At 45.0% G+C, this 12,549-nt stretch overlaps 1 protein-coding gene across 1 annotated transcript in view; it reads left to right on the top strand.

Annotated features, from left to right (window-relative positions):
- LOC115618976 (SET-binding protein-like) overlaps positions 1–11,896 on the top strand; it is a 280,242-nt gene extending 268,346 nt beyond the window's left edge. Inside the window, exons 5-6 of the mRNA XM_030510989.1 lie at positions 7,083–7,250; positions 11,340–11,896. Coding sequence (XP_030366849.1) covers positions 7,083–7,250; positions 11,340–11,896 — 725 coding nt within the window. The remainder of the gene's footprint in view (positions 1–7,082; positions 7,251–11,339) is intronic.
- Positions 11,897–12,549: the final 653 nt, after the last annotated feature.

Below are 12,549 nucleotides of genomic sequence, written 5' to 3'. Positions count from 1 at the left end.
ACTCTTGAGCGCGTAGCAGGTGATCCTTGAATATCGACCAGCAGTCTTGGGCCCCCCTGCCCTCTAGGACTGTATCCCATGAGACCTTACTAAGGAGGTTCCTGAAGAGGCCAAAGTCTGCTTTCTTGAAGTCCAGGGCAGTGAGCTTGCTGCATGCTCTTCTCACTGTCCTGAGGATCTCAAACTCAACCATCTCGTGATCACTAGAGCCAAGGCTGCCCTGGAGCGTCACATTTCCAACCAGTCCCTCCCTGTTGGTGAGCACGAGGTCCAGCATGGCACCTCTCCTCGTCGGCTCCTCTACTGCTTGAAAGAGGAAGTTGTCTTCCACACAATCGAGGAACCTCCTGGATTGCTTGTGCCGGGCCGTACCGTCCCTCCAACAGATGTCAGGATGGTTGAAGTCCCCCATGAGGACAACGGCCTGCGAGCATGAGGCTGCTCCTATCTGTCTGCAGAGCGCTTCATCCACAGAGTCCTCTCGATCAGGCGGCCTGTAACAGTTCCCCACCGTAATGTCCCCCGTTGCTGTTTTCCCTTTGATCCTGACCCACAAACACTCTGTTACCTCATCACCAGTCCCCAGACAGAGTTCCATACTCTCTAGCCTATCACTGACATAGATAGCAACGCCCCCTCCCCGTCTGCCTGGCCTGTCTTTTCTAAACAGCCTGTAACCTTCCATTCCGACAGTCCAGTCATAGGAGCCATCCCACCATGTTTCTGTGATACCAATGACATCATATTCCCGTAGCCTTGCACACATCTCTAATTCCTCTTGCTTGTTCCCCATACTACGGGCGTTTGTATAGAGGCACCTTATCCGAGCTCCAAATGAAGCCGACTCAATGGCTGGGGCAGCTGGAACATCTCTACATCGCTCCAAGCACTTATTACTGGTGCTGGCAACTGACCAGGAATGTTGGGATGCATCAATGCTCCCCTCCCCCATCACATCTAGTTTAAAGCTTTCCTGACCAGCCTGGCAAGCCTCCTACCAAAACAGCTCTTCCCCTTCTTTGTCAGACCAGCTCCACCAGCCTCCAGTAGATCTGGCCTCCCAAATGGAGCCCCATGTTCTAAATAGCCAAACCCCTGACTATGGCACCACCATTCTAACCATTTATTAACCTGCCAAACGCGCCTAGCTTTTTTAAGGTCCTCTCCTTTGTCCTGGAAAATCGATGAAAAAACTATCATCTGAGCTCCAGAGCCCCTAACCACCTCTCCCAGGGCTCTGTAGTCCTTCTTAATGTTCTCCAGGCTACTGCTATCTATATCTCTAGCACCCACATGGACCACTAGAAGTGGGTAATAGCCAGCAGGACTCACTAGACCAGGCAGCCTCTCAGCAACATCCCTGATCCGAGCCCCTGGCAGGCAACACACCTCCCTCGAGACTGGATCAGGCCGGCAGATGAGTGCCTCTGTGCCTTTCAAAGTAGAGTCCCCTACTACTATGACCCTCCTCTTTTTCCTGGAGGCACCAGTAGTGATCCTCTCTACTGGTGCATCAGCAGGATACTCATTAGGTGTGGTGGATGCTTTCTCATTAGCCCCCTGCAGAACTGCGAAGCGGTTCTGGGTGGGGACATCAGATTTAGGAGGAAGCCCCTTGTCGTTAATTGTCCTCTTCCTCCTTTTTTTGTTGTTTTTCCTCGTGACTAATTCCCAGCTTCCTGGGTTGCTGCCCTCCTTCTTTCCTATATGAGCAATGCTGGACATTTGCAGCCCCTGTACAGTTTGGGCCTGGAGCAAGCAGCCCAGCTTCCTCTCAGCTTCCCTGGCATCTTTTAGCTCTCCAACAGCCTCCCGCAGCTCAGCCACCTGCTGCAGGAGGACCTCCACCAGGGCGCACCAAGTGCAGCCCTGTCCATTGTGCACCCTCGCCTCAAGAGACCAGTCGAGGCACTTTCTACACTCCGAGGTCTGCGCTGCCGACCATAACTCTTGTTCAGATGCTGTCCCCTGTAGTAATTGCATTGGGACTTCATCTTTTTTCACTGCAGAGGTTGCTCTTTGTGTCTCTCATTTGCTTTTGCTTACAGGGGCAACAGATATTGTCACAAATTGGCCGTTTGGTTTAGCTGCAGTGTTTGTCACTGTGGTTGGAGTGACTGCAGTGTCTGCCACTAGGGTTGGAGTTGCCTCAGCATCTCTTGCCGGGGTTGGTGCAGCTGTTGTGCTTGGGGGTTGAGTAAAACCAACAGCTGCGTTGTCTGTTGCTGCCGGGGTTTGAATAGGTGCTGTACTTGTCACTGGAGTTGGTGTAGCTGCAGTGCTTGGAGTTGGAGTAGCTGCGTTGTCTGTTGCTTTGCCATCAGATCCAGAGACATCTTTTTCCCTTTGAAGGTCAGTGTTGAGCAGGGCTCTGTAGGCGTAGGCCAAGCCCCAGCACATTGCAGCAAGTTGTCCCTCTCTGGTATAACCAAGACAACAGCACACCTCGTTTAAGTGTTTTACTAGTTTTTCCAGAAGTTGCACTTGTTCAGGGGTGAAGTTCCAAAGCACTGGAGGGGCCCACTGGCCTAGATACTTGCCCATACTATCCCACACACCCTGCCACTCATGACTGTCCAGCCTCAGGGAAAATCTCTTGGTGGTCCTCCTATATCGTCATCTAACCCTAGACCAGATTTGAACCCAATACTGCTTAACTTTCGAGATCAGACAAAATAGGGTGATCCCATGGTGGGATGGCCATGGGTAAAACACACTGCGTATGTGTGCCAACATGCTGATCCCCAGCACAAATCAGCAGGCAGGTCTCAGGGGTATTCAAAGGCCATCCAAAACCTTCAGAACTCTTGAATGCTGTTGTAAATAGGCTGGTGGGGGAGCAGGGAGTGTAAGGAAGGGAATGCCTCCTTCGTAGGTTGACCCCCCAAGGAGAAAAAAAAAGATACGTATTTGCTAAAATATTTCATTATATATCTCCCAAAGTATAGAGGTGATGACCACGCCAGGAGCACAAGCCAGACCCGTTTCATGATGAATGAGTCTATTGTATTACAAGTCGTTACCATGAAGTACAGTGAAACAAGAACTTTAGCCCAGGCCCCCCAGCCGATAAACACTAAAACAGCAAATACTGGCTGTAAGTAAGGTACGACATGCTGAAACTCTGAGATCAAGCGCAACGACTCTGAGAGCCAATAAATCAACATTGTGATGAGTAGTAACAATGAATGCTTATCAGAAATACGATTAGACACACTCTGGTCAGATCTGTCGTTATCTCAACCTTTCGAGCCCCACATTGTGCACCACAATGAACTGTCATGGTTTGAGCCCAGCTGTAACTCAGAACCACGCAGCCGCTCGCTCACTCCCCCTCTTCTTCCTCCCCCCACTCCCGGAGGGATGGGGAGGAGAATCGGAAGAATGTAACTCCCACGGATTGACATAAGAGCAGTCCCGTAACTAAGGTATAATACAAAACCACTACTGCTACCACTAATAATAATAATGATAAGGGAAATAACAAGGGGCGAGGATACAATTGCTCACCACCCGCCGACCGATACACAGCCTGACCCGAGCAGCGATCTGCACCTTCCGGGTAACTCCCCCTGGTTTATATACTGGGCATGATGTGCTGTTGTATGGAATACCCGTTTGGCTAGTTTGGGTCAGGTGTCCTGTCTCTGCTTCCTCCCGGCTTCCCCTCCTCCCTGGCAGAGCATGAGACTGAGAAAGTCCTTGGTCGGAGTAAACATTACTTAGCAACAACTAAAAACATCGGTGTTATCAGCGCCGTTCCCAGGCTGAAAGTCAAAAGCACAGCACTGCACCAGCTACTAAGAAGGAGAAAAATGACTGCTATAGCTGAACCCAGGACACAGCAAAAAGCAGACTAGGGAAAATGTGGACCCACTGCTGAATGGAACAGGGACCCTTGGTGCAAAAGACCGGCAAAAGGCCAAGGTACTCATTCACTTCATTGCCTTGATCTTTACTAGTAAGACTGGTCTTCAGAAATCCCATTCCCAAGCCTAGTGAGGAAAAGAAGCTTACTCTTGGTGAAGGAGGATCCAATTAGGGAACAGTTAAAAAAATGGACATATATAAGTGTATAGGACTTGACAGGATGCACCCAAAAGTGCTGAAGGAGCTGGCTGGCATCACTGTGAGGCCACTCTGAATTATTTTTCAAAGGCTGTGGTGATCGTGAGAGGATCCTGAGGACTAGAAGAGAGCAAATGTCAATCCAATAAGGGCAAAAAGAAAGGCCCAGATAGCAATAGGCTGGTCAGACTCACCTCAATCTCTGGGAAGGTGATGGAGCAAATAATCCTGGAAAACCTTTCCAAACATATGAAGAAGAAGAAGGTGATCTGCAGTAATTAGCATATATTTATGAAGGGGAAATCATTCCTGATCAATCTGATGTTGCTTATCCTGACTTTAGCAACACTTTTGGCACTTTTATACCCTCCTCATAGGCGAACTGATGAAATATAGACTAGATAAATGTACGCTATGATGGACTGAAAACTTCCTGTACTGCTGGGCTCAAAGGGTTGTGATCAGTGGCACAAAGTCCAGCTAGAAGCCAGTTATTAGTGATGCACCCCAGGGTTTGATAAGTGGGCCAAAAATATTTGACATGTTAATTAATGACCAGGGTGATGGGGTAGAGCACACCCTCAACCAATCTGGAGAAGATAAAGAACTGGGAGGGGTGGTTGATATGCCATAGGGTCATGCTGTCCTCCAGAGGGACCTTGACGGGCTGGAGAAATGGGCTGACAAGAAGTGCATAAAGATCAGCAAGGGTAAGCACAAAGTCCTGCCTGCACCTGGAGAGGAATAGCCCCATGTACCAGTCAGTATCTGCTGGGGGTTGTCCAGGTGTACAGCAGCTTGGAAGAAAAGGCCCTTCGTGTCCTGGTGGACACCAAGGTGACCATGATCCAGCAGTGTGCACTTGCAGCAAGGAAGGCCAACAACTTCCTGTGCTGCATTAGGAGAACTGTTGCCAGCATATCGAGAGACGTGATCTTTCTCCTTTATTCGTCACTGGTGAGGCTACACCTGGAACACTGTGCCCAGTTCTGGGCTCCTCAGTACAATAGAGACATGGACATTATGGGAGAGAGTCTAACGAAAGGCCACAAAGATGATGAAGGGTCTGGAGCATTTCTCCTATGAGGAAAGCCTGAGAGAGCTGGGACTGTTCAGCCTGGAGAAGAGAAGGCTCAGGGGGATCTTATCCATGTGTCCAAATGTCTGATGGGGGAAGAGTAAAGAAGATGGAGCCAGACTCTTCTCGGTGGTACCCAGTGACAGGAAAAGAGGCAGTTGGCACAAACCGAAATACAGAAGTTATGTCTGAACAGCATATTTTTACTGTGAGGGTGACCAGGTTGCACAGAGAAGTTGTGGAGTCTCCCTCCTTAGAGATACTCAAAACTGACCAGACATGGTCTAGGGTAACCTGCTCTAGCTGACCATGCTTAAGCGGAGTGGGGTGGACTAGGTGATATCAAGAGGAGCATTCCAACCTCAGCTGCTCTGTGATTTTTTGAATCTTCATGTAATTTAATTGCAAAACTCTGATGCATTTTATCTGAGGCCCAGGTGCAGGTTGAGATTTGAAAACAGAAGGAATTTATGAAAGATTATCTTTGAAAAATTAATGGCTGCCCAGGGTATATTGAAGCCCAGGAGCACGGAGACGGGGAGAGGTTTTCATAAGTTGGCAAAGACACAACACAAAGTCCTCACCCTAGCAGACTTCTGCTCCAGTTTTATGAGAGCAGGGATACTGGATTTTTACAAAGCAGCAACTGCTAGTTTTCTAAAATGGGCAGAAACCTCCCAGTCTTATTGTAAAAAGTGACTGAGGCATTTTAGCTGCCTTTCCACCTGGTAAATTCATATATGTCCTGGGTTCAACTGTAACAGTTATTTTTCTCCTTCTTAGTAGCTGGTGCAGTGCTGTGTTTTCGACTTTAGTCTGGGAACAGTGCTGATAACACACTGATGTTTTTAGTTGTTGCTAAGTAATGTTTACTCTGATCAAGGACTTCTTTTTTCAGTCTTGTGCTCTGCCAGTGAGGAGGGGCATGGGAAGCCAGGAGGAAGCAGAGACAGGACACCTGACCCAAACTAGCCAAAGGGGTATTCCATACCACAGCATGTCATGCCCAGTATATAAACTGGGGGGAGTCACCCGGAAGGCCCAGATTGCTGCTTGGGTCAGGCTGGGTACCGGTTAGTGGGTGGTGAGCAATTGTATTGTGCATCACTTGTGGTTTTTGGTTTTTTTTCCTTTCCCCTCTTAGTTTTATATTCTCTCCCCTTGTTATTTCCCTTATCATTATTATTAGTGGTGGTGGTAGTAGTAGTTTTGTATTATACTTTAGTTATTGGACTGTTCTTATCTCAACCCATGGGATTTACATTCTTTCGATTCTCCTCCCCATCCCTCTGGGAGCAGGGGAGAGGGAAGAAGGGGGGTGAGTGAGCGATCGGCTGCGTGGTTCTGAGTTACCAGCTGGGCTTAAACCATGACAATATACTTATAGATATATATGCAATATCTATACACAGACATGAACTCACACAAATATTACATATAAATGGGTGGATACACATTCAGGTGTGTTAGCCAGATCTCTCATACATAAAATTTCAATGTCAGCAGTTTAAATTTGACACATTTACAAGCAAATAAAATGGGTTCAAACCATAAGAGAGTTTGAGAAACATTGTTAAAGGAGGAATCTACCAGGCCTGAGTGCATAACTTTTTAATTTTTTTCTGGAATATTTGACCTCTGCTGTATTTCTCCTATTTATTTATTCTGCATTGTAATCCCTAGGTAGAAATATACGACAAGGGTTTTTTTGGTTTGTTTGGTTTTTGGTTTTTTTTTTTAAACTCCCATCTCTTTGATGAGTTGTAAGGTAAATTTTAATTAGGAAGGGAATTCCTAAACAATATGAGTGTTATGTGCTTTAGACAGGGAATTGCATATTGAGGCTGTGCAAGGACAGCAGCTGACTACTCTTTTCCAGATATTCCCCAGACATGTTACTTTACCAATATTCATCCAAATTTTGTTTCCTTCTGAGGAATTGCAGGTTCCCACTTAAAAGGAGACCAGACTTCACTTCATGGCAAAATGGAAAGTTCTGCCTGTAACATGATGACCAGAAGGATACCAGCAGCTGTTGACAGTGTTGCAATGCCAACTCCAGTATTTTCTCTCCTACCTTCATCATCAGCAACATCTGAAGCAGGTAATGTTGTTTCCCTCCATCTCCTCTATTTCTTTCCCATCTTCTTCCTTCTGGCACTGCAATGAACATGAGCTTGTACTGGTCTTCCTGATTGGAGAAGTAGCTACATGTGTGCATATCTAATGTGATAATCAGGCTGTAATTTTTCTGACACTTTCTTATCATGATTGTATCAAATCTATTTTATTCACATACCACTGCTTGTGCAATAATGAGGACACAAGTAACAACAGCCCATATGGTCTAGCAGGGGATTCTGAAGCAAGACTCTTGGGTTCCTTTCTCAGCCCCTTTGTTCATTTATTTGAATGTTCCCATCCCCGTAACACGAATATGCCAAATACACAGTGAATAGCTAAGAAGCAGTGGGATTTCTTTCTGCATACTTCAGCGATTTTAGCATAATATTCTGTCTTGCAAATGCGAAATTGTCTAGGGCAATCAACAGTGATTTAAAATATATTAGAATAAATAAGTCATAATAGCATGTTTTTCAATCAACTTATATTTTGTGCTTTTTTTTTGAATCAGATAAGAAAGGTGATAGCTTTATACAGTCAGAAATTGAGCCAAGTCATTCAGGCATCATCATGACTTTTCTTAGGCATGGATAGAAAAGTTAATCTTGGATTGTGTCTTAATTTCCAAGTGAATGGGGAACCTGCAGTACGTTACCCTACATGCAGCCATTAGGAATCTCATAGCTTTCTCAAACCTTTGATTCCACATTCACAATATATGTATTTGTATCACTGAGGTATGGAATGTTTCAGTGCACTCCTTTTGATTTTCCTCTCATTTCCTGAATGGTGTTCCATGCTGCAAAGTAACCTCTATAAAGATAAATTTTTATATTAAAAATCAGGATTCTCTGTTTAGTCTTTAATACTTTCCTATATATAAACTAAGGACAGATTTTTAATGCAGCAGAGAATGAAAGCACACAAATATTTTATGATCAGTTTCAAGATGAAATTGTATGCTTGACTGCATAGTTCATTCTTTCCATTTTCAGAAGTCTAATTAAATTGTTGGTTTATCTGTAGTCCAGTTGTTGAAATAATTTAGTTGAAAACTGAAAGAAACTGTGTTAATGGGGAAACAGGACAGTGCTATGGGTTTCCTGTAATTAATAGGGTGCTCGTTGAAAATTCTTCCATTCAAGCCAAGTCAAGAAACTGAGCCCAGCTGTTGAACAGTCTTCTCTGTGCCATGTTCTGGCAAGTGGTCTCAGGCAACTCTGAAGGGATGGAGAATGACAGGCAGTAAGTAGGATTTTAGTACTGCTTGCATAGCAAAGCTATCCAGAATAAACTTAGGGGACCAATGGAGAACTTCCAAGGGGTCTGATCTACCTCATTCAACACCACTGTGCTGGAGTGGGTCCTCCAGTCTGCTCTAAGCTCCCCTTGGAAATGTACACTTTTTTGTATATTTCTATTTTTGCCTCAGAAGCTATTTCCAACATCGTATCAATCCAGTGTGACTTCCTGAACCCAACCATCCAGATCTCTGTGTGCTGCTCCCTACCTTTGCCAGGCAACTAGAGTTCTTGGTATGGCCAGGGAGCGCCCAGCCATCCAACTCCTTGAACCTGTGCAAAGGCTGATACCTAACAGGAATTCCTGGGGAAGCAGAGAGGTCCAGGAAAGGGGGTTTGCACCACCACAGAAGGATGTCCGTGGTCACTTTAAATTGCATTGAGTTCCCATTTTAGAAATGGAGGTCATCCTCTACCAACTACACAGAGCAGATCTCCATTGACTGCAACGGGGTGGTAATACTAAGCTGCAGAAACAACCACCTACAATAAATCTCAGTAAAAACATAAAATCTTTGCAGATACTTGGCTAATGCTGTATTTCAAATTGGTTTCCTGTCCTTTGGCTTGCTTTCTTTCCAATGAAAGTCGAGAGCAATGCCGAATCTGATTTCACCACGAACCTTGCAATTTTTCCTGTATTTCTGCTAAATTTCACATCCTTAAGATTTCCATCAGCACCTGAAAATTTCAGCTTTACTTTCTGGAAAAAAAATTGCATCTTGAAATAAAAAAAAAAGTCTTGAAAATGTGTCCTGACAATAGCGATAAAAGGCAAAAGGTGGACAGATAATATGAAGAGTGTGTCAAATATTTGATTTCTTAAATGTTCTGACCTGAAACTATTCTCAGGATTGGGGGGGAGGGGGAACTCAAATGCTTAGGGCTGGAAATATTGGAACTTTATATGTCAATCACCAGTGAGGCCAGATGAGAGTAATCCTCTAGTGTGACAGGGATTTAAACTTTTTTTTAATCAGTTGTCTGAGAAATTGCTCGCTGCCACTTGCCCTTAGGGGTCTTGCATCCACGCATTTTAGGGGTGACCTACTTGAGAGGAATTTTGTGCGACTAATTAGCTTCTCCTGAGTAACTTGGGTATTCCGTTTCCTTTCTCTTTTTCTTTGGTACCAAAATGACTGCATTCTTCTTTTGTCCTTTGTGAATCACAAACTGCAAGCGGGTTTTATTTTTCCTTTTGGTGTGGAGAGTGGGTTACATATGGAAAATCTATTTTGTTTTGTAATTAAAGCCAGACTTCGGGAAGTTGACCATCCAGGTCTTTATTTATAAGACAGCATACGTCTGTGTTTTCTTTATGTCTCACTTCTACTTCTTGCATTGTTAGTTGGGTTTGTTTATGCAAGCTCTTTGCTGAATCCAAGCAATGGTGCTATAAGAGCCAATAATTTATGTTCTCCAGGAGGGGAGGCTAGTGAGTGAGATTTGTATGCTGAATCTGTCATAGCCCATAGCAAGCAAAAGGAGATTCAGCAGCACCTGGTTATCTACAGAAAATGCTACGATAGCAATTTTATTTAAACTACCATTAGAAGATTAGCCTGTTAGCCATGAAGGGTCGAAATCTTGGCTGCTCTGGGAACTTCAAGGATTTCAAACCCAAATGACTGCTTGACAGTCAGATGTAAGTTAAGTTTGCAAGTAGTTGTGGACTGAGGTTAATTTAGTGGGATGCTTTATTCCTTACTGAAAAGAAATAATGGTTGGACTTGATGATCTTAAAGGTCTTTTCCAACCTAGATGATTCTATGAAATACTTTACTCCATCATTTCTCTTCCAACAGTGCAGAACAGATGATAGGTTAGGAGTGAAAGAGAGCACCAGTTATTGCAACAGCAGAATACATTCTGTTTCTCTCACAAAGGGGTAGTTTTAATCTTTGTGCAAATCCTGAACTCTGAACAGATGCCACATTCAGTAAAGGACAATGAGACAATTTAATAAAAACAAGCAAGGTCTCGTTCCTAAGCAAAGGACCAGGAGCCAAGAAATGCTGTGTACTGTTTCCAGCTCTGACAGTGACTCACAACGTGACCTTGGCAAGACACTTAATTACTTTGGACTTTACTCAGATCTAAAGCAAGTGATCTGAACCAGGAGTAAGCTTACTTTGGGGGCCATTAAAGTCAATTATATGACTGAGGAGTTTCAGCTAGTATCTGCAGAGATGATAGTAAAGAAACACAGGCAGGGGTAATGAATTTGCCACAGGTGAAGTGACGCAACAGCTAGTCTGTGCCCACTAGTTTCAGTAAAAAACCACTTTTTATACTAACTGGCATCCATGGCAAGGATAAAAGGCTGGGGTGAAGACATCAGGAGTATATGTTTTGGATATAGAAAGTTTAATAGTTACGGTGGGCCAATATGACAGCTATGCTAAGCAGAAGTTTAGAAATGAGAAGCAAACCTATGGTAAAAGATTGCTGTAGAAAAGCTTTGTTGCTTTAGAAGGGGGAAGAGATGGAGAGAAATCTCTGAAGACTGCTTAATAGTCAAAGTTGTGTTTTCATCTAGGACAGTAAAAAAGAAGGTAGCAACAATTTTGGGACTCAAATAATCTTTTAAATTTTTTTTAGTTGCTTTTCTATGCAGAGTCCTTTCTCACAGCCATCACTTCTTCAGTAGTCATATTCAGCCTACTGGGCTTGAAAGCATTTAGTATTCATGATGCTGAAAGCAGGCAAAGGAGAGTTTCCATTCACTTATGTGACCTACCCCTGTTTCTCTCCTTGTCTCCCAACAGCCAGCTCACCACTTAAAAAAAGGTTCAAGCGCTGCGAAATTGAAGCAATTCAGTGTGAGGTGCGCAAGATGTGCAACTACACGAAGATCCTGTCCACAAAGAAGAACCTGGATCACGTGAACAAGATCCTGAAAGCCAAGCGGCTGCAGAGACAATCAAAGACAGGCAATAACTTCATCAAGAAGCGGAGGGGGCGTCCTCGGAAGCAACCCCTTTCCTTTGACGAAGACTCCAGAGACCAAATGCCCATTCTGGAAAAATGCATTGACCTTCCCAGCAAAAGAGGTCAGAAATCGACATTCAATTCTTTGATATTAGAGCAATCAGCCACTCAAGATACAATCATGGCCACGATTGAGGCTGTCATACACATGGCTCGAAAGATGCCACCCCCACCACCTCCTCTCCCTCCTCCCCTTCCTCTGCCCCCTCTTCCTCTGCCCCAGACATCCCGGGTTGGGAAAAGGAAAAGCAAGTCCCTACAGGTGGAAGACGAAGACGTGAAAGTGAAGCGGCACCAGAAAGTCAGACGGAGTGAAAGTGAAGGCCTTCCTTAAGGCCAGTGCACCTTGTCAGATGTTGGGTACCAGTAGTGGGGCATGCTGGGACTGAGGGACCGGAGGCATGTGGTCCACCTTTGCCCCTGTGACAGCACCAGACTCACTCATCCCTTCGGTGGCTGGAACCCTTCATGGAGAGCTGTGCCAGCTGGGGTTCACATCTTCCTCTTCATCGCTTTGGCCCCAGCCCCCCCCAGGAAAGAGGGGGAAAGGGTGTGAGAAAGGTGGGGGTAAGGGGGGCAGGGGGGGTGGGGGTCAAAGTTGGGGAGAGCATCTGCTTTCTACTTTGCAGAGTTTCCAAAACTAGTCAGCATCTCAGCATTGCTGTTCTCATACTGTACCCAGAGGCAGGAGGTCATCCTCGCAAAGAGCTGAACATTGTCACTAGGGCTGCAAGCTTGACTCTGATTCTGTTTGGTGGGTCAGGTGAAACTAAGAGTAACCATACCACAGTAGAAATCACTATAAAAAAGTAAAAAAAGAGACACCCCCCCCACCCCCACCCCCCCCCCCCTGAAAAAAAAAGTGGTATTTTCTCAACTGTGATCCTGGTTATAATCTGTTGGAATTTTTTTTATTTCCAGTTTTATATACCTACCAGGCTTTGGGGCAGCATAACCCAAAATGCCTGATTCCTGATAGACCCATAT

The sequence above is a fragment of the Strigops habroptila genome, chromosome W (genome assembly GCF_004027225.2).
Source record: "Strigops habroptila isolate Jane chromosome W, bStrHab1.2.pri, whole genome shotgun sequence".
Classification (NCBI taxonomy): domain Eukaryota; kingdom Metazoa; phylum Chordata; class Aves; order Psittaciformes; family Psittacidae; genus Strigops; species Strigops habroptila.
The sequence above is the reverse complement of the archived record's forward strand: the minus strand, read 5'-3'. Positions and strand labels throughout refer to the sequence as shown.